Genomic DNA, 22689 nt, shown 5'->3' with positions numbered 1-22689 from the left:
AGTAATACGGATGCAATTAAGTGAAATGGATTAAACTTAAAAATTTCTCCGAACTCTGGGGGGGTTTATCCCCCAAACCCCCCCTCCCTCGCTGCGCCACTGCCCATCTCTGCCACATCCATATTCTTTTCGTGGACTTTCTTGGCAGGCCAAGTTTCGCTGCTGAACCCCAGTGCTGGCCGCACAGCGGTCTTATTTACTTTTTCCTTGATCCTGCTCCCAATCCTGCGATCACACAACACACCTCACTGGTTGTGCATTATCCGCCTTTCATCGAGGAAAGACATTGCTCTCACCTGTGGCGTAACTATGGGGGGGGGGGATGAGGGGATAGATCTCCCCCAAAGTCTCAGAGAAATAAAATAAATATTTAACCCTTAACCAGTGACGTTCAATTCTTGTTACACTACCGGTGACGTGCGGTCTGCGAGACCGCAATAAAACAAAAATTCGTAAAACGTTGCAAAGTCATTTTTATTGCTTAGTTTAATGCTTCACTGACTTCTCAACTATTATAAAACTTATATTTAATATTATGCATTCCCAATGCGAACCAAATTTTTCAGTAAAAATTGTTACTTGAAACAGGATCAAAAAACTGATATCAAAAACACTTGAGTTATTATTTTTATTATGGTACTTTTTTAATTAAGCACTTAATTATCCACGTTATGCAACTAAAAATGCTTCCTTACAAATTATTAATAATAATTATTATTCTTAAAAAATCACTCGGAATTATTTTTAAAAACTTTTCCACCAGCATTACTTTTATCGTTTTTCCAATTTAGTGACGTGAGGTCTCACAGACCGCCACTCAAATTCAGTTGCAAATTTTCAGAAATAAATAACAAGAACATTAAATTTTAAGAGTTCTATGTCTTTTATAAACAAAATCAAGACGCTCCCGAGGATTATAGTTATTTTTAATAGCATTTTGAAAATATTCATAGTTTCAGAAACGCAGTGGTCTCTCAGGCCGCACGTCACCAGTTAAGGGTTAAAACTATTGTCTAGTTTTGACATATATTAACTGCATACACTTAAAGTTAAAGATCATTTCTTAATATCATGGCTGTGAGACGAGTCACTGAATATCGACCGGAGACTAACCCCTGAATGCCCCCCCCCCCCCCGAAAACCTCACCTTCCTTCAAAGCATATTCCTAGTTACGCTGGCTTTGACAAGTGTGAACAGCAGCGAACCACAATGGACGCAATGCCCACGGCCGAGGAGTAGCGGAGAAGTGATGACCGTAGCAGGAGACGGATCCAGAATCGCCAAAATACGTTTCTCTTTATTTTTCATAGTGTAACGCATTTTGAAATAGATGCCATTTGGCGAACGAGTTTATTGGTGGTCCAAAATACTTGCAAATAACATAACACTCCCCATCCACATTCTTCATTCCTTAGCTATTCGATTCCTCTCCTCACCTACCATTTCTTCAACTTTCTTACTAAATATTTGTGGCAGAGCCCTGGATGAGCTAGGATTCGCAATTCGTGTCGTGGAAAGATTTTCGGATGAAAAGATAAAAGAGAAGTGATATTTCGCACTCGTCCAGGCACACCTTGAATATGCAGTGAGCATATAGGAGATGGCGCAGAAAGACTTCATCCATTAACTAATAAAATAAAAAAGACAGCGTTGTACAGATGTTAAACGAATTATACAGGGTGCAGCTAGAGACTCGGAGGCTGCGCGCTTGTTTTATACTGCTTGAACAACTGACAATGAGAATAGACATAATATTTCACAGCGACACGGAGAACATCAAATTAGAACCCACCATACATATTTCCAGGTCCAACAGAAATGATAAATTAAGAGAGATATTTTGTATTTTGCCGAACGGATCTAGGTAAGGGAATTTGTTTTTCCCCCTATCATTAAAGGACTTCAATAAATGCCAGGAGGAACTTCGTGAGAGCATTTCCTTGTTAATTGCAACAGTTTGTGTCCCAACACCCCCTAACACTTGGATTGAGTCGGCTTGCGGGGTAGTGTGTAGATGTAGATGAACTTCTTCGTTCCGTTTCCTATCCGTTCGCTTCGCTATCTCCCCGTTTCGTTTCCGTTCCCACATGTAATATTTCGAGCGCTCACAACTCGCGCCCTCTTTCCTTGCGGTGCCCAAACTAATTTACAGCCACAGAAACGCTCTCAATTCCCTCGTGCCAAATTTTGACGTATCTCCCAGCTTTCCTTTGTATTTTATTCTGTTCACGGGCTAATTCTTTCTGCGTTTTATCCAAAATGGTTTCCGCGCATCAGATGACGCATCCAGACGTGTGCGAAGTAGCGCCTATCTTTCTCCTTTCATTAGAGAACCTTCCAAGAACATACTTTACACATCCTAGTGACACTTTAAGGGCTCTGCAACAAATATTTCTTATCCATGTGTTCCCCACAAAAGATTTGAAGTCAACGTTACTCCCAGATATTTGACTTCATCCGATCCCTTAATGTTGGCGCTGTCCTCTACCATTACATGGAGATAGACGCCTTACATAATAAATATATTGCCGTGCATTTGCTCAAATTGAGTTCCAGTCTCCACTCTTGGATCCGCACATTAACGTTAATTCGAGTCTAAGTTGTTTAAATTCGAGATTTCTAAGTCGGAGTGTTCACTAATTTCGAGATAGATGACAAAGCTGTAAACAAATAAAGTATGTTTCTGTTTATTCAGCAGCAGAGGTTTATTTGTTATGGACAAAAGGAGCCCGATTACGCTTCCTTGTGGAACACCGTGCGCCACCTCAACTACATCGGAGCTAATTCCGTCAAGAAATACTTTTTGCTCATGTTCACTCAGAAAGTCGCGCATCCATTTGGCTTTATTTTTGTTTAACCCGCATAACTGCATGACAATTTTTATGAATTCGTTTATTGGAGGCACCATACAAAATGCTATCTTGGGTAGGGGGCGTCCATTAATTGCGTGCGGTGATTTGGCGATATTTGGACCCCTCCTGCCGCCTTAGTGAGATATCGTGAGATTTGGCTCCACCCTCTCCCCTTCCCTCTAATTTCACGTAAGATCGTTCAAAATGCGTATTTTCAGTGTAAATACGTTACCTAATTTATGTTTCGTTTAAAAATTTATGCATGCGGATTAATAAAGAAAAACAATTTTTTAAATTATTTTATTTAAGATTAGTTAAGACTAGTAGGTAAAATTACTAAGATCGTAGTCCGTAGAACCACATTTTACACTGTTTCTTGTCGAAAAAAATTACATGATACTTGCCAGGACCACCCTAACCCCCCACGTGAGATTAGGAGAGGATCGGCTTGACCACCTCCCCTAAACGCCTCACGTAATTAATGGAAATAGGACTTCAGCCTGTTTTTATTAATTCACCAGATTCGAGAATGTCGTGAAGAAAGACTGTAGAGTATGTTCGCAAGATCTACTCATCCTGAAACAGGTTTGTAATTCATATAGTTCCTGTCAGAAGCATCCGATTGACTTCAGCTATGCATCAAAATGGGTATTTATGCGGGAACCACAGCATGAACCAATCAATGCTGGTCAGATACCAAATTTATTATAGTACGGTTAATACCCACTACCATGGGTGTGGATTTGCCAGGGTCATTTGATCATTCAATCGAATCCAGCGATTACGGTGAAACTGAAATTTCCGCGAAAGTGGCATTAACTTCCTTTGTTGATGAAGATTGTTTATTCACCTACCTACCTTTACCCAATTTACCCAATTAAGGGACCCATTGCCCATGATAACCTTGAAGAGTTCTACGTGACCTAATTGCGTCATTCTCCCATAATCGTACAAAATTATTTCCATGGTCTGCCATAAAAAACAATGACATTAAAACAAAATTAAACTGGCTTATTATTTTATGTAACCATCTATTAATTTAAGTGACAAATCAGTAAAGAAAAAAATTATATTTCCCAAATTTACTGTCACAGATTACGTCATGTCCGTGGACAGTCAACACAAAAGTAAAAAGAAAAAAAACAGTAAATAATACTAACAATCTCTGTCACATACGCCATTAGCTTGAATGAATGACAAAATATAATTACACTTTGGCTCATACATAAACAAAAAATAATTTTTTTTAAATTTGCCTGTAGCAAATGTACGTTTTTGGGAGAATGGCCCAATTATAGAGTAATTTGGCCAAAGTCATTAGGCAATTTGATGTTTTGTGCTGCATTGGGAGAAATAATGAGAGTTTTAATGAGAAGATAGTTATGGATTGGTCAATTCTTGAGAAAAATCTCTGAGGCGGCACACATTTTTCGAATCCCACCCCCCTCTTAACTTGTATCGAAAATTTAATTCGAAAAAATCGAACCTCATAAGCTTTATTTTAAATCATCACTAGAATTTGATTTTATAAAATTAAAATTTTTTCACACACTAAAATTGAGTGCATTTTCTTTTCCTGCAAAGATTTTTCTTAAAATTTTCTTTTTCACTCCCAGCTGCAGTAAAGGGCTTTAACAAATGCTAGGTTTGATGCGCTTACTTGCTGTCGCATCATTAAAATTTTGTTTATAACGATATGAGATTTTATACCAATTAAATTCAACGCCCACGGAGGGAGTACAGGTAACAGGTTTCTTCCTATTACGTATTAAAAAAAATAAATTCTCCTATTAAGTATTTAATATTCTATTTTTTAAGTTTACATGGTATTATCGAATACATGGGTTTTAATTTTAGCCTAAAATTATGACTGCTGCACACCCCCCTCAAGCTCTTTTTTACGTTTGTATTTTCATATACGAAGTGTTTTTGAATAATAGCAGAAATTTTAGTTTTGCGAAAAAAGTTATTAATTTTTCGACTGAATTAATGTTGACACCTTCGAAATAGCCCCTATTAGATATTGGATTAGATATCCATAGCCATTTATTTCACCCTTTCCACGTTTTCATCGGTTGGTGTGTTGATGGGCTGGTATCCTGGTATGATGCTGGGTACATCATCTTGAACGTCTTCATCTTGGAAACGCTTATATCATTCGCAAATTCTTGTTTTACTCGAAGCAAGCTCACTGTAGACCTTTGCTTACATTTCACACAATTTCTTACAATTTATTTGTTGATTATTTGCTTTTCTGATGCCCTGCATTCTTTGCTTTGCAATCAGCCTTTGATCCATCACATTCAACAAACGAAAATTGTCGAGCGCATAAAAACATGTCTGATCTTAGCGGCTGCCACAGAAAAAGTAAACAATAAAAGCAGCTGAAATTTTTATCATACCTCAGGGGCATGTGTACCTACATATTAAAATAAAACATTTTGACAATCTGACTCTCCAGACCGGCGAAATAAAAAAAAAACTCCCGTTAATTTCCCACACCCGCTGTAATTTATGCCTCGCTCTCTGCTCCAAAATATTTTATTATACGAGGGCCGTCTTTTTTTCAACTTCCGATGGGTCGAGAACAGGAGACGTAGTGATCGGTTAAACATTATTTCGTTGCTAAATGTTGACCACACTTGTGGTATCCTTTTGACATAATCGCCTCAATGATTGAGGAATTGGTCGTGCCTGTGGAAAATGTTTACCATACCTTCTTCGTAGGATGTTGCCGCCTATGACTTCCAATGACTTTTGTCTTCATCCTGACGCTCGTCGCCCGCGCTCCTCTTCCTAATCACTTCTTCATTTCAGCGTGAAGATGGAAGTCACACGACACTATGTCGACATTGCACGGTGGGTGATCGAAAATGTCCCATTGAAATTGCTCAAGGAGCATTTGGGCTGCATCAGCGCTGAGATGACGGGCGATGTCATGGGTCAGAGCACTTCCAGAAGTCAGCATGTCTCTTCTTTCGTTTTTAATTGGAGTGGGCGTATTTTTTCAAACTATTATAAGGTCGTTTTACACGGTACACGGAATTGCGCAGTCTGACGTACGTGTGAAGGCGCAATCAAAATTGCGTCGTGTAAAGCGGTGAATTGCTAGAACACATGCGAGAATGCGTGCATGCGAGACGGCAAAATAGCCCCTGTTCTAATTTCGTTCATGCATTCGCGCAGTTCCACGCCATTTTAGAAATTAATGCAGCTCTAACCTGCGCAATTCCGTGTACCGTGTAAAACGGCCTTTACACTCTAGCCTCAGTGCATTAATAAAATCTCTGTATCGGCATTAAGGTCAAGAAATGACAATACTGAAGTCATGCGGCGAGTTGTCCGACTGTCTCTCCGTAGTGCACCCTTGACGGGAGAATCAATTCAGACAGTGTAGTTAATGAGATTTCTACTAACCTTAAACGAACAACTAACGGTCAGAAATGACTTGAGCGTGTGGTACGGAGGATGAGCAATTGCCCTACCTGCGCAGAAGGAACCGGCCTGTCGCTTTTGTAGTGTTTTTGATGAGCGATCGGAGGTTGAAACAAAAACAACCCTCGTAATGAGGTGTAGATAACGGGTATTTCCAGAAATAGGAAAAAATTGAGCTGTAAAGTGATCTTTTCACCGATTTTTGAAACTATATCCAACTTCGAGGTTTTTTTTAATGCTTTCCATGCGGCTGGAGGTTTCACGTGTAAGTTACGAAGGAAATGATATTATCATTTTTCCCTAATATTTATAAATGTTTGTCTACATGATTTTTTAGACTTGTTAGTTTTCCTGTTAAAACCTGATAGATTTTCATAGGAGGCTTTAATTACCAGCATTATTTAACAGTGCCTGAGCGGCTGGTATTTGAAGAACCGAAAGAGAGGGTAGGATTTTACTGTGTTCCTAGTATTTTACTGTGATTTTTGATCATCAAGTACTCAACCCCTTATAACCCCTCACAAACTCTCAACCCTCAAGAACCCAACCCTCACAAGCTGCCACCGTGTACGAAGGAGGAATGAATTTGATGCTATCAATTTGAATTCTGAAATTTCATTTATCTTCCGTGTGCGACAGTGTTGGGAAATTCAGGAGATATTGAATAAGACGGGTGAGTTGGTCTTTGAAGTTATATTATAATTCACTTTATATTCTGGCCAGTAATAAATAAAGTGCGCTAATATTTTTTGGCGGACTTATTGCCCCACGTAACGCCAGTAGGTAAGAACTAAGTAAATGGAACTGAGGATGATCGGCGAAACTTTTCGCAAGAGAAAACGCCATAAAACTGATAAAATAGCCGACATGAAAACGTACGCTGACGAAATGTAAGTGAAAATAATCTGGGATCGCTAGGGAAAACTGCGGAAACCCAGAAAATAAGCCGAACTTAAAGCGCATGTTGGAAACATCTCCGTTGACTATCAACGTAACGCGTTTAAGAAGTCCCTGATGATATCTTCCGCAGGCTATGACCGACGAAGCACGATTCGAAGAAGATAGATAAGGGTTTTTTTAGTACCCCAGTCATGTTCAAGCTTCGATGAGGCGACTTCTCAGCCCTACGCCACACTGCGAAATGACATGGAACATCAACAACATCTTGCGGCGGGAGTAAACACGCGAAAACGGATTTTCCGAGAAGCATGTCATCATCGACCCCGGTGAAAACATTTTCTTTCATTTTTCACGATGAAATCATATGAAGCATAGCACGCGAAAATATGTGAAACTGGACATTTATCGCTCAAATTTCACATACTCGCCATTCATGATTTCTGTGTAAAAAATGTTTTGGACGAAAAGAAATTAGCAACCGTGGAATCCACGTGAAATGTATGTACCTACGTGAAATTTGGCTGACAAACTGTGAACTTCACTTTTTAATTTCGAGGTTTTTATTTCCCGTTGCACGCTACTTGCTCTAAATACGAAAAATACCCCAAAAATGATTTTTTTCGCGAAGGTAGCGCTGGTCTTGGACCGCTATTGACGGCCGCTAAAAAATCTCTACGACTGGCAATAAAAAAAAGTGTGACGTTATTACTGCGGTGGAAAAAATGAAGGAAAAGTCTCCCGAGGAAGAAACAAAGATAAGTGATACTTGGAACAGATAAGGGAGGGAACAAGGAAAGAGGAACTACTAAGGGAAACTGAAGGATGTGGGTGGGTAGAAGGAGGCAGTGTGTATCACTTGCATCGATGGTGCGCCGCGGGGTCGCAGCCAAATGGTGTCTCCTGGGGATTCCAGGTACTGATGGTTTCAAAGTTTGTGCTAATTCACCTTAGTAGTCACATTGCAAGAGGTTTGGAATAGGGTGGGAGTTAATTTGGGTTAGGGATGTGGGAAGGGTTTAGGGCACATTTAGGCAGTCAGTGCTTGAACTGTTCAGGAGTTTCATAGTCCCAGAGGTTATTTAAGAGTTTATTATTGGTAAATTTGAAGGGACGCGAATATTTCTCGTTCACCATTTTTTTGTAAATTGTCGATTGTGATGGAGTTTGAAAAGTAAAAAATACACACGGATTTCTCCTTTTCTCTATCCATCGCCTACTTCCCCAGCTATTCCCAGCTGTTCACACTCTTCGAGCGATTCTTTCCTTCAATATATGAAGGCTTCGCTGGACGAATTTATGAGCCGAAATCTGATGACGTCATAAACTCATGAATTGCGGAAGGCAACTTTCACGACCATAGGTTACAATATGATTCGATCTATAGATTTATTAATGATTTAATGTTCAATTATAACATTTTTAGGTACCCATCAAATATCCAGCTTTAGGCAATGAATTAAAAACACATATTCGCTAAAGAATTGCGCTTGGTACTCATATGCGGTTTCGAATTCCATGTATACATGCGTCCCTGAATACGCGAACGACAGGCGGAGAAAGGGAACGGTATGCGAACTCTCCACGAAATATTACGTCAAAACCGCTATGGTGTGGCGATCGAGTGACGTCAATAACTTTCTCAAGATCGCATTTGGCAATGAACTCTTAATTGTTGTCTCGCTGCAAATTAGTCGAAAAGAAGATGACGGAGTGAAAAAATGGAGGGCATGATTCCTCACGATTTAAATTCTTCTGTCTCATCAGTAAAAATTGGCAGTATATAGCCCTATGGGTACTGCGTGATTTGACTAGCATAATCCGAGCGCGCGCAAAATATGAAATGAGCTGCACTTATATGCCCCACAGATTTTCTGCTTAGAGGTCATTCCAATTCTATGTTTGTCATTTTTTCAATTTAACTTACTTCTGGCGTATAAAATGAATGCTTATTGGTATTCTAGTCTGAAATAATCAAATATTTTAAATTTAAATTCGTTTTCAGTTTGACACCCATCGTAATCGTATGATCGAAAATGACCAACCGTCCAACTTTTTCGAAATGGCTAACATCGCGGCGGTATTTGAAATTGAATGATATAACGGATATAACACATGAAAAATTCTCAATTAAAAAAGAAATTGTATGATTTGAGGTTTGATTTACCTGCGTGCCAGAAAATATTAATGCAGTCATAATTATTGTTTTTTATATTGAATATATAAACATTATGAGATACGAAGCGGAGCGTTAGGTACCTGGAAAATTCATGCGATTCCATGCAAGTACTCTGGGTATCTTAGAATTTCGCCTGATATAACATGAATTCTAGAAAGAATTCTTTTTCCTCTCGTTCGTCATTTTCTTTTCGTCGTAAGCGGCCAGCGATTAGTCATTTAAAGAAGGATCCACACGTTGAATATAATAATGTTTACATTCAGGCAAGCTTCTTCGTATTTTTTTACGGAAGGAATGAATAAGAAAGTACGACTGGTTATTCTTTATTCAATTAATTCGGAGTATCCTCCTGAGCAGTGTGACGTAATTCACGGGGGTTTCACCAATGAAAACATGGACACTAGATTTCATGTATTCCAGCCTACCAACTCCCGTTCGATAGGATGAAATAGTTCTCTTTCAAATATATAGTTTCTTTGGATTTTATCATAAAAAGGTATTTCAAAATAATTTAAGGAGAAGTTTTTCATTATATACAGACAATTTATCTCTAAATTAGTTGCATTTCATGACCTATATTGTGAGCGCAAGAATATATTCAGATCAGTCAAGTTATGTGGCCAGTTAAAGGGTGGTGCGTGTGAAGTTTATGGGCGAAGTCAGATACGGGGCTTAGCTGGGGTTCGTGATCGTAATAGGAATATTTTCGGTAATTATTTTGCATTATGTATATGTAATATTACATTAAAAAATGAAGGGCATGATATATACTAGCTTATGTGTGTGTGCTGATCTTGCGGTCTGTCATACATCATTGGAAACGAGGAAAGGCAATATGTCAAGTCACGAATAACGAATAACATCGTTAGTTCCGTGTAGATATGCTTCTAACTAAGTAGTTACCCTATATTTTAGTTCTTTATTTTTAATTAATCACAAGAAAGTTAATTCCACCGAAGTTGTCACGTGCTTTTACTTGAGTTTTGTTGTTGTAAATGGAAGCAATTAATGACGTTTCACATTTTGGAACTTAATTATCTTGGTGCATGTACTCTAAATGCTATTGCCAATTAACTATTCGTGGTCTTATGTGCTCATATTCTCTTTCACCGTGCATATCTTTCGTCATGCGGAAACGATTTTAGTTGTTTCTTAAATCTATTCTCATTGGTCTTAATTTATTAGGTTAGTCAAAAGAAGTTTCTCATGGGGGAATGTATACGTTGCAGAAACCCTTGTAATGTGTTTGTTTTAATTTTCAGATAGAGGATGGCTAATCGTCCGGGTGTCCAGAGGCCAAATGGACCCACGCAAGGAAAAATATGTCAGTTTAAGCTTGTTCTTTTAGGAGAGTCGGCCGTCGGAAAATCTAGTTTAGTGTTAAGGTTTGTCAAAGGGCAGTTTCACGAATATCAGGAGAGTACAATCGGAGGTAAGTCGTTTGGGATATTTAGATACATTCACTTAACAATATTTATAAATTTGGTTATTATTCCCATCTTGTGTGATTTTATCCTTCATATCTGACAATAAGATCAGCCAACAGTTTTAAATGTAAAGTAGAACCTAATACTTATGGTGTTAATGAATGGTTTGGATTTATGTCGATCTTTATATGATATTTATTAAGGAAGATGGGTATATAGGTGGCCTGTTTACTGAGTGTGACTGTGGTCACTACATTTCAGTGTAGGAAGAATTAAACCTGGACAAGCAGTGGAGGTTGGCATTGGTTATTTATGACATCATCTTGCATTACATTGTTTTTGTGTTTAGCAACATCTGAATCAGTTGGATGTCAAAAAATAATTCACTCCAAGTTTTGGCAATTACAACAAGTGTTTTGAACGTATAAAATCAGTATTGAGTACAGGCATTACAATAATTTACGTCGAAATCTCAAAAGGCGTTTGCCTTAAAGCTCTTTGAATTCATTATCATCATCACATAAGTATCTCCTAAAATTAACTGTATTCTTTTAATTGTTCATTTTTGTTACTGTTGCGTGTTATTTCATGTTCTGTGTTCGTTAATCCACGAGTGTGAATTGAGTTGCATGTATTTCAATGTTTTATTCTTGCTGTTAAAATCTTACTTCATTTTTTCCCTGACCCTCAGCTGCATTCCTTACACAAACCGTGTGCTTGGATGACACAACTGTCAAATTTGAGATTTGGGACACAGCTGGACAAGAGCGTTACCACAGTTTGGCACCAATGTACTATCGAGGTGCTCAGGCCGCTATTGTAGTGTACGACATTACTAATCAGGTATGTTTTAGTATGTACTTGGCAGTTCGAAAATTCTATTTCATGGCTTCATTCTTATTGTTTTTGAGTGTGCCCTCGAGTACAGCGCCAATATCTGTTTGATTGATTTCCCTTCATTTGTTAGCAAACCTTTCGGTTAGTGGTAGGGGGGCACATATGTGATAACTAGATGAAAGTAGCCCACTGCATTATATATGCACCAGGATTTTCTCTTATATTTATCTTATTCTTGGTTTCACTGTGTCATTAAGCGCTTTCACATGTGTATGTAGTTATTATTGCATGAATTCTATCTCATAGGCTAATGAAGCGTACAATTATTACAACTCATTAATATTCCTAATGTTCCTGTGAGAAAATTCAAAAAAGATTATTTTTTGTGTCGTGTGTACTTTCTCAATACTTTCGAACCAGATAGGGATCTTTAAAGCATAGCTTTTCTTTAATTTGTCATCTGGTTCTTATTTCAGTGATGAGAAAAAATTAATATACTTACCAATTGATTTATGTTACCAGTTTCAAAATGTAATTACCTTTATTTTGATCCATTTCCTTGACCTTGAAATATGGTCTGTGGGACCCAAGTTTTTACCCGTCAGGATCATGGGTGACAAAATTTCATCTGACTCCTTATCTATGTTCAGTCTTACGGTTAGGTGTGTTCCCTAAGTATTTGTTTTAACATTTAGGGTTTTTGGTCATTCTAGTTGATGGAGAATTTGTGTAATTAGTGTGAATTTTTTTCTTCAGATGATTATTGAGAGTGAGCAAACTACATCCACTACAATTTCATGGATATGAATTATTTAACTTTAACTTCCATTGACATTTTAATAGCTAAATGGCCAATAATTTTTATGTGACAATTGAATTGAAATGCATTGGACCTGTGACCTTAAGAGGCTATTACATTACTTCCTAAGGTTGTCAAAGAAAACACCTCCTTATAGTATTACTTGAGCTTAACATTATTTGGTGAAACATATCACCTTCTATAGACACGTAAACAAAGTGTTCAATACAAACTTTGCAAAGAACCTTTGGAGAGTCAGCTATTAAATAGATTGTTTCTAGCCCATGATGAAGCAGAATGAATTTCCTTGGTCTATTAGCATTAAGCCAGTTAAGCCATACATAAAGTTGTACATTTTTAAACTTTAATTTTTGTATTGGTATTTACACAATGATGTTGCACTTTGGTTTTCATTGCTTCTATTATTAGGGACATTATTATTCACCATTTGTATCAGGATTGCACTCATGATTGTTGGTATGTTGTGCTGAGCTTATACATTTGGACCCCTTACAGTGTTTTTTAAGCTATAAATATTCTGATTTTACTTAATTATTCAGCCTATTACTTTTTTGAGGGATTTATATAAAATTAAATGTCTCTTGGTTTTAAGGACCACATAAGGTTGTTTATGCTCCCCACCAGCATACATACTGTGAACTACCTTTTCAAGTGGTGTCCACGTTTCTCGGTCATTGCGAACAACATAAAATGATGATTTTGCTAACAAACTTGCTGAATGATTATTATTTTTGAACTTAAGCTGCATGGATATTGATGGGAATAAATCCCTATTTTGTAGGAAGCTAGTATCTGTCATAGCTAGTGATGTGCCACGTGGGTTAATGGCAGCTCCGTGTTTCTGCTTTCTAAGTATTGCTGTGTAATCAAGGAACTATAATGGTTGCCCCTGGAAACTTGTGTGCAATGTGACTGCTACAAAGCTGTTTTCCTTTGACCCCGTCTTACTTATCTCACTATCATTGACTTTCCACAATATAAGGTTGCAAAACTTGGTTTACTGATCAAGCAACTAAATAACCATAACTAATACAGTGAGAATTTGTAAATGAAACTTACAGTAGTAAGAAATCACTGCCAGCAAGTTTACTTAAGTTAATAAATAAGGAAGATACGGACATTTCAGTGCATAACTGAAATAATGATTTTCTTAAACTATTATTTCCGAATGAATTCTGACAATATATTTAGGGGATAAAATTTGAATATACATGCCATTATTTAATATTTGTGTGTTTTTGGTCTTAATTTCCAAACTTGTGCATGTACTCTTCCATGTTCAAGAGACTTTTAGCCTGTGTGCATTTAGCACCTCATGCTGATATGAGGGCTCTAAAATTATGAAATACTCAGCATTGTATGTTGCACACTTTTCAATTGCTACGAAAAAGATAACTATTTTAGTGTCATGGTAATGATATGCCAAGGGGTCAGGTTATTCATGCCAGGGATTAAGAATAAGAGGTTCTTAGTAGAGAGTTTTTTTTCTAGCATGATACATTTTGTGCAGTTGGGAATTTGCCATAATTTCTGTAACAAGACGTTTATGAAGTAAGAGGTTCATTAGGTTGGGCTTTTACCAGTTTCAAATACCAAATGCAAATAAATATATGGCAATGCTCACTCATCCACAATGCAAAGCTGTTACATCACCCCTTGCGTCCTCCTTCTGTAGCAACTATTCTGGTCCCAGTTTGTTGTAACAAAAGGTTAAAATCTCTGATTTAAAATTTTTAAGATGAACATTGTCAATAGTATAGTGCATACGAGTAGAATAAGATTCATTAGTTTCATCTAGGTTTTCCTCTTATAAGTGAAAAAGAACTAATTTTTCAAGCGACTGATAAACCAACTGCTGTGTCGATTGACCATGAGTTTTATGTAGTGTCCATTTTACAGTTCTGATAATGTTTTGACTTAAGAAAAAAGACTGTGATTGATGAAAGGCAACCAGAGAAGGATGAGAAAATGAAAAAATGCATCTTTCAAAGTCCTGCTATGCTTTTATGCTGGACAGTAGCAACATGAAGTTTGCTAGTTATTGTCTTGCTAGAACTGACTGGAGGACCTATGAAAATAACCCAAGAGCCAGAGATTTTTTTATATAAAAGTTAGGAAGTACCCAAGAGTCGGCAAGATCTTGTGCTTTGGATATACTGCTGGTGTCCATATTCTGAAACATCAGATGGAAGGTAGAACAGCTGTTGCTGCCTCTACTGTGAAACGGTTCTGATTCAGTGTTGTTACTGGTCAGGGGTATCAGAGTAATCTGGTGTAAGCCAGTGGAAGTGAAATGTGTAATCAGGGAAAAGATAGGGAATCTCAGCTGTGTTTTCATTAAAAATTTATTTAATGACTTTCAAATCAAAAGAACCACCTTGATATTGGCAGGCCGAGGGCTTGCATTTTAGATACAGAAAGGAGACAGAAAGACAGAAGGAAAAACATCAATTTTATGTGTAGCCAATAAACTCCTTGTTCTAGGAAAAATTTCTTTCTGATAAAATTAAAGTGCTTGCCATTGTTTATACTTTATTGTTGAAACATTTATTATGTTTTACTCACATTTAAGTCCTCATTATAAATTTTGCGGCTGTGTGCTCTGCTTTGCCAAGTTTAATTGTAGATAAGTTAACTACCATGTTAGCTAATATGAATAACTAAAGGGACTTTTTGTTTAATATGTCTATTTAAATTTGACAACATATTGTATGTTTTAATTGACTGAAATTAAGTGTAGAAAAACTATTCTTCCATTTCTTCATTTTAAGGAAATACATGTTAGAAATTATTTAAACGTGGGTATTTTAGAGCAATTTTTATTTTATTGATACTTATTTACAAAAGTGCAATTTGTTGATCGATTGAATTGAAGATTTTTGTGATGGAAAAGTCAGGTATTCTAAATGTAGGAATCTCGTCCATAACAACTGTCTGGTTGTACTTTTGCTATTATTTTGGGGTCCTGTGGTAGCAGGGGTTGTTGCTACTGGATGTTTTGAGGAACCATTTTGCTTTTGTGGTTGCGTAACAGTTTCAAATAACCTGTCCCACTGTGTTAGTTACCCTCACTAAACAAATAATTACTAGAAAGAAGGTAAATATGGCAGCTCAAACTGGATAGTTTTTTTTCCCGAAAGCCTCAAAGAAACTCCTTAATCACATCCAAAGACAGGTCCAGGAATAGATTTTTTTCATTATCAAATCTGTTGTAATTTGAGATCTTAATGAATTGGCTCACTTTTTTCTGCAAATTATCTATTTTCATGTTCAGACACGACATATTTAGGTATGCATTATTAGAACCATCATTGATATGACGTATCCAATGTGATGCAATGAAGTGAAGAAGTACACTTATTCTTTCAGAATTTAGGGATGTTCTTTGATGTTTAATTCACTCATATGTTTCTTCCTTTTGTTTTTTTTCTCCTGAGGTAATTGCTGAAGTGGGAACATTCACTGTGTAAGGTTCCCAGCTTAACTTTGTGGAACCACGGTGTAGGAAATTAAAATTCCTTTAATTCATTCCGCACTGATACTTTATGGTTTCAAAAATAGTATGTCATAATCAAGGTCATCAAGATAGTATTATACTGTTTTGGAAACTATGTTCTGAAATTTTGTCAGTGTTGAATGTATCAAATCAATTTTTCTTTTCTTTTGGTACATATTTCCTTAATTGATGGAGTGGCTTTGAATAATCCATTCATTAAATTTTTGCTGTGTTATTCTGAAGCTATTTTCCTTGATTGTAGAGTTTACTCATTATTTTTTTTATTTGAGCGATGCATGTTCATGAGGCTGACTGTATGTGCTCTCTCAATTGTCTTTAGGATACATTTGGTCGTGCCAAGACGTGGGTGAAGGAACTTCAGCGTCAGGCATCTCCTAGTATTGTGATAGCCCTGGCTGGCAACAAGGCGGACCTTGCTAATAAACGGGTTGTGGAGAAGGAAGAAGCCCAGAGTTATGCTGAAGAGAATGGTCTTCTATTCATGGAGACGTCAGCAAAGACTGCAGTTAATGTGAATGATATATTTCTTGCCATTGGTAAGTTGTCTTGAAAGTAATCAATTTTCTAATGTGAATGGTGGCATTCCTCTTATTAAATGTTAGAAGCTCAACTTCACAGTGAGGTTCAACTCCTAATTTGAAGAGTGAATGCCAAACAGGTTAAGAATTTTAGCTTGTAATTTCCAGTAGAACTTCCAATTTTTGAATTCAAAGGATCCTTACATTTCTAACTTCGCGAACCAGAGGGATAGTAAAGGGGAGATTGTATTTGTGCGTTGTGAGTTGCATTCAATAGTCACTGGACAAGGGGCATAGTATGAGGGGCATTACTCTTGTCTCTCTTCACTCACTATGATCGGTATTTAAGTGAAAATGTGAAAAATTTGAACTTATGCAGGTACATTATTCTTAATGCCATGAGAGATGTTTCATAAAAGGTCTGAACTTTACATACATAAAATTAAATTTTTAACAATCGATTTGAGCATTGAACAAAGGATTAATTGAGGACAGGCACAACTATCTGCAGGTACATTAATTGGCCATAATATAGTCAGCAAGAGGCCCCTCGACTGAGTACCCCAGCCTTTTTCTCACTATCCCTAGTCACCTTCCCTTGAAATCACCTTCTCCAACAAACACCTTATTCTTCTACTTAAAGAACTTCATTTTGTGGTCACTAAATACAGATGAAAAATTAATTGTGCTCTTTGCCAACTGTTGCCCTAGGTCTGTGCTTCCTGTCTTAGCAATTACCCTGGAAAACCATGATAAGAGATCTTAATCTACTTATGCAACTGCTTTGAATTAGGTACATTACTGTTGGGAAATCACCCATTCAAAATGTCTACTCTTCTGGAGTGAGGCACTAAGCTGCATTATAGTTGCATCAATTCCGTTGAAAAGTGAGACAATTAATGAAGATCTTAGATGGCAGTAGGATAAAGTGAAGTACCACAGGGGCCGTTTTCAAAGCAAATATGGTGACTTTAGTATACTTGAGGTGATTGGGTCAACAACGTTAAGTTTTCGTTGATTTATTGAGAATTCATGGGAATTTTTAGTCAATAATTTGTTGGTACATTCATTGTTGCAGAGGCAATCTACTTAGCGTACTTCTGATACCTACAAATGACTGATATTACATTCTGATTTACATCTACTGCAGACACTGGTCTTTGGGATGGGATTTAGCTTTTACGATTATTTATTCTCTTTATATTGCCATCGGTACCATATTTCTCTGAATATAGTGCCCCCCCTAATTTTGAGGCTTCAGTTTTGGGAGAAATTTAAAAAATGCGTATGAATGTAGTGCCCCCTTTACTTTTACCAAGGGCATTTTTGGAAAAAAGCAGGGATTATATTCAGATAAATACAGTATTACTGCGCTCGTTCTCAATGCAATAGATGCCATCAGAAGTACTCTCTCAGTTTAATATTACATTTTATATGGTTTTTTTCAACATCATATAAATTGGATTGTACAAAACCCATACTTGTGTTATAACTACGTGGCTTTATTGTGCACCTGTGCAACAAAACACATGAAATGCATTTAAAGAAATTGAAGTAATGCTTTGTAGAGGCAATTTTAGGTGATATAAAATGCGACTACTTATGGATTCATCACCTTCTAGAAAATATGGTGAATTTGTAGTTGTAAGTAAATTATATTTTATGAAGGATAAAGAAAGTATTTGGGTACGAGGAAGAAAAAATTTGCGGTATTAATTGACAATAGTCCTGGATTTGTGCTCAAGGCCCTTTCAAAGATTATTTTTACAATTTTTGTGAAAAATAATGGTGATTTATACCTTCACAAAGGTACACCATAGTATCAGAGTCGGGGATACTTATTTATGGTTTATTAATGTACTAAAATATATATGTAATTAATTGAAAAGTATGAAAAATCTCATGAAATGTCGTTTGTCCTGGCACCCATCTTTGACCCTTTTGCTGTGTTCATTTTTCTATAATGAAATCTGCAAGCAGAGATGGGCAATATTGAAAATACTTGTATTTGAAATACATAGTTTCGATACTTTTGTAGTTTGTAATTTGTATCGGAAATACATTTTCTGAGAGTATTATGTAACGAAAATACATCTAAAGAGTAGTTTGTATTTTAAAATACATTCAAAATCAAAATACATGTAAAGTTTTTGTGCATAATTAGAAAGAGCGTGCGACGAGATGGCAGGGATCCCGAATGAGTCAGTATTACTCTGCCATCTATGGGACAATAAATTGCCCCTTAATTTACTTCTGTAACACACGGAGGCGCTTGCAAAACATAGTCGCGTGTGGAGTAGTTTGCGAAACGAAGTTGTGCAGTGAGTAATTTGTGGAGGGGACTTATAGAATCTGACGCTGTTCCAAAAGGTGCAGGAGACATTTTTCTTCATTTTAATTAAGACATTTTGCCATGGATAATGGTATAATTACCAGTTTCCTATAAATACATTGTAAGAATGTTTGAGCCTCTCATTCTAAAAATAGTTCATATTTGAATTGATTTTAATTTTTTATTAGGTAAGAACTGCGGTGAAGGCATGTATTTTGTATTTAATATACAGATTGTAATAGTAATTTGTATTTTGTATCTAAAATACATTTGACATGTATTTTGTCCATCTCTGTCTACAAGTTCCCTTGTCGCTGACATACAGGTTATTTCTCCTCTTCTGAAAACTTATGATTAAACACTACCGTTTATCAACTCTGTATTCTCTGTGCTCGTGAGTGGTAATATTTCCAATCATGTGTTGGATGATGTGTCTGACTTTCAAGAACATCTGAATATATTAAATATTTATTTATTTTTAGGATGCGATGATATATTTATCTTTTATTACAAATATATTCAGATGTTTTTGAAAGACAATTACAGTCGGATCCGGATTTAAGGTCTTCGCATTTAACGTTTTTCCGCATTTAGCGTTTATTTTTTTGGGTCCCGATTCATTCCCTATTAGGACAATGTAAAAATTATCCGCATTTAGTGTTTCCGCATTTTGCGTTTTTCCGCATTTATGGTCGTAAAAATTTGTCCCGCTCAAGATTTTTTTGCCCGATTTAACGTTTTTTCATGACGGTACATCCAAATCTTCGAATTTATGCTCATCAACAAGAACAGTCTCATGAAAGTTTACCAAGAGTCGATAGAATCTACCGGGGAACGCTTCTTCAACTGCTTTCTTCCGCGAGCGCGGCGCTGCGACCTTCAACTCGCAAGTTGGGTGATTTGTCTTCTCGTTACTTTTCGCTCCCCTTCTGATCCAAACACCAGGCACTTTTTGTATCAGATCCGATCTAATGGAGCAAAGTCATTCCTTAATAACCTCGAACTACCTAATCCTTCACTTCTTGAACTTGACTTCGATGATACGTGACGACTGATGACACGAGTTATCCTCCGAGGGCCGCTACAATAATGGTTTTCTCGTTATGTTTTCAATTTATGGCTTATGCCCCTTTCAACTCTACTCCCTACGGGCAGTCGATTATTAGCCCAATATTTTTTCAGTCGGCCACTTTCTCTGTTCAAAAGAGGAGGCCCAATATCAATTGAGCAGTTCCCTAGAAGATTCTTTCTATAATCCATTCCAAGGTCAGTTTCCACGGAGGAACAGCGAAAGAACAGAGGAAGTGTTTCCCCTGTCATGACCGTGAGTGAGAGCATTCTTTCCCTACGGAACAACATTATTTTACATCTTAATTTAGATATCCCGGAGCCAATTCATCGACATGCCGCTGGTTGATATCGCAGTCGATTCAAAAATATTTATCTGGTGCTAATTAATGTCAAAAGAGAATGACAATCGGAGTTTTGACGAACTATCCATGACTCTAAATAAATCGCTCATGCTGGAAAAAAAATCACCGCATACTCACGGTAGGATAGATGAGCGCGGAAAAATACGAAAATCCGGCAGGTATCCCTTGGTGGTTGACTTCGACATCATAACCCTGACGAAATTGCCAAACTCCAGAGGCACTGACAATTTTTCGGGTGAAATCCAGTTATGTTGAAGATTAAACATTTTCTCTTAACAGAGTTTAGCTAATCGTTATTCAAGGTCCAACCAAATTTTATTAAAAGCTGCCGAGAAACAAGGCGAGTCTGAGTCAAGGTGATCAGCGCGCCGCGTAAGCAACTTCTCCCCGCTCCATTCGACCTGCATAAGGCCGCGGATATATGACAACGAATCTGGTGTTATCATCGAGTTGAATCACCATCGAATTGTACGCATACTAAAATAAGATTCTACTTTTTTGGATGACCTCGAAATTCAAAATGTGCGCATAGGAGGCTTTTTAAAGGCTCATAAATCCCTTGTTTCGCCGAGGCAACAGAAAACGTTAAGTTGGCAAAATTCCAGAAAACCTCCCTTTTACTAGATATTCGGTAGTTGAGAATTCGGGATTAGCGATCTTCTGCTGTCCCTTTATTTCACTCATTCCTCATGATTTTTCGAGTACCTACTTACACCTTTTCTTATTATATTAGAAATGCTATAGTCACCTACATGTCACTTTTACAGAAAAAATTCTAAATTTCATCGAGACCACTGAAATATGCATAAAAATGGAATCACTAATGTCCATAATAATAATCTGTGTGGGAATGCTTTTAAGTTGATGTTTATTAGAATTTTCTTAAAATATTTCATTAAAACAATTGTCATCCTCTCATTACTTATTTTTACTACCCATTTTTTTAGCTGATTCTTTAAAAGTATTATCCAACCTTCATAGGCAGAGAACATTTCATTAAAGAATTTTTTGCTGCATTCAGCACCTTTTAGTTACTTAAAATAATATTTTTTATTCATAAAAAGCCATTCCAATCATTACAGACCCTAAAACCTGAAAAAAAATGGCAGGTCCTCATTTAGTGTTTTTCCGCTTTTAGTGTTTTAAATTTTGTCCCCCCTGAAAAACCTTAAATCAGGATTCTACTGTATATCATTACTTCCTAAAAATAATATTTACAATGATTAGTTATCATGAATATACAGGCGGTCCCCGACTTTCGTACACAATGCGTTCCCGAAAACTTGTACGAAAGTCGAATTGTACGTAAGTCGAACCATTGACTTCCATACTAATTAGGGGTTACGTTCCAAAAGAGCGGAATTTACGTACTAAAACCTTTTTTTTCACGGAATTCATTTCAATTGACTTAATTTTAATAATATATTAATAAAACTCCTCAAATCATATAATTTATTTCGAAAATACGCAGAAAATGCAAATATAAGTTTAAAAAACAAGAACTCCGTTGGCTATCGAGTGAAACTTCCTCTTGGCGTTTAAGTTGACATTCCACTTATTACGTCCACTATAAATAAAAGGACATATCAAGTAGCATAAAAAAATGTATTCGTTGAACCCGCACTCTGGATACCTTTTAATTTTTACACCAAAATTCGATGTTTGGCAGGTGACATTCGTGATCGCGTATATTCTGCATGTTATTCAAAAAAGACAAAAGACAAACGGAATTCGGGTGATATGTCGTGCAATATCGTTGCTGAAGGTTTACATGAATTAAACAGCACTCAAACGAAAAAACACAATTAGAAAGAAGATCTTACTAGTTTTATTGAAAGCCATTTGATGATGTCTAGTCAACTTCTTTTGAAAAATATCTTCAATGAAGGCTTTCCTCTTCTCTTGATAAAGGAGCCTATAGCAGGCAGTCTCTCTCCCAAATAAATCACCTAGATCAGAGTCAATTACCAACAATTCCCTTCATTATATACGTTCATATTGTTCGCATATACTGCCAATACTGCAATTTGAAACAATTGAATGTTGGGATGCGCAATAAACATAGCGGGAATTTTAAAAAAATTACAGACCAGCGTCCGAAAGTCCGAATTTAGCGTACGAAAGTCGAGTAAAAGGTGTCAATTTTGAATGTACGAAAGTGCGAATTGTACGAAAGTCGAGTGTACGAAAGTCGAGGACCGCCTGTATTCCTTTCCTGAATTGTAATTTTGAGGCCTCTGTTTCGGGAAAATTTAAAAAAATATGCTTGAATATAGTCCTCCCCTTTACTTTTACCACGGGCATTTTTGTAAAAAAAGGGAGGACTATATTCAGATAAATACGGTAATTTATCCTTATGAATTTCTTGCTTCAAAGCGTTAGTGTGCGTGAACGTTGGGCGTAGAAAGTTGGCTTTTGGCAGTCTTAGCTTTTTGAAATCC

At 36.9% G+C, this 22689-nt stretch overlaps 1 protein-coding gene across 3 annotated transcripts in view; it reads left to right on the top strand.

Moving 5' to 3' along the window:
* The first annotated feature begins 9836 nt into the window (after window positions 1–9836).
* LOC124155468 (ras-related protein Rab-5B) overlaps window positions 9837–22689 on the top strand; it is a 31630-nt gene continuing 18777 nt past the window's right edge. For 2 of the 3 annotated variants that reach the window (XM_046529304.1, XM_046529302.1), the window contains exons 1-4: window positions 9968–10073; window positions 10627–10796; window positions 11483–11634; window positions 16285–16501. In XM_046529304.1, the coding sequence (XP_046385260.1) occupies window positions 10634–10796; window positions 11483–11634; window positions 16285–16501 (532 nt within the window). In that variant the 5' untranslated portion in view covers window positions 9968–10073; window positions 10627–10633. Of the gene's footprint in view, window positions 9861–9967; window positions 10074–10626; window positions 10797–11482; window positions 11635–16284; window positions 16502–22689 lie in introns of those variants that run through there. The other variant, XM_046529303.1, reaches the window with a different exon arrangement.

This window comes from Ischnura elegans, chromosome 3 (assembly GCF_921293095.1).
Source record: "Ischnura elegans chromosome 3, ioIscEleg1.1, whole genome shotgun sequence".
NCBI classification, from domain to species: Eukaryota; Metazoa; Arthropoda; class Insecta; order Odonata; family Coenagrionidae; genus Ischnura; species Ischnura elegans.
Note: the sequence above shows the minus strand (reverse complement) of the source record. Positions and strands in the feature narration are given on the sequence as shown.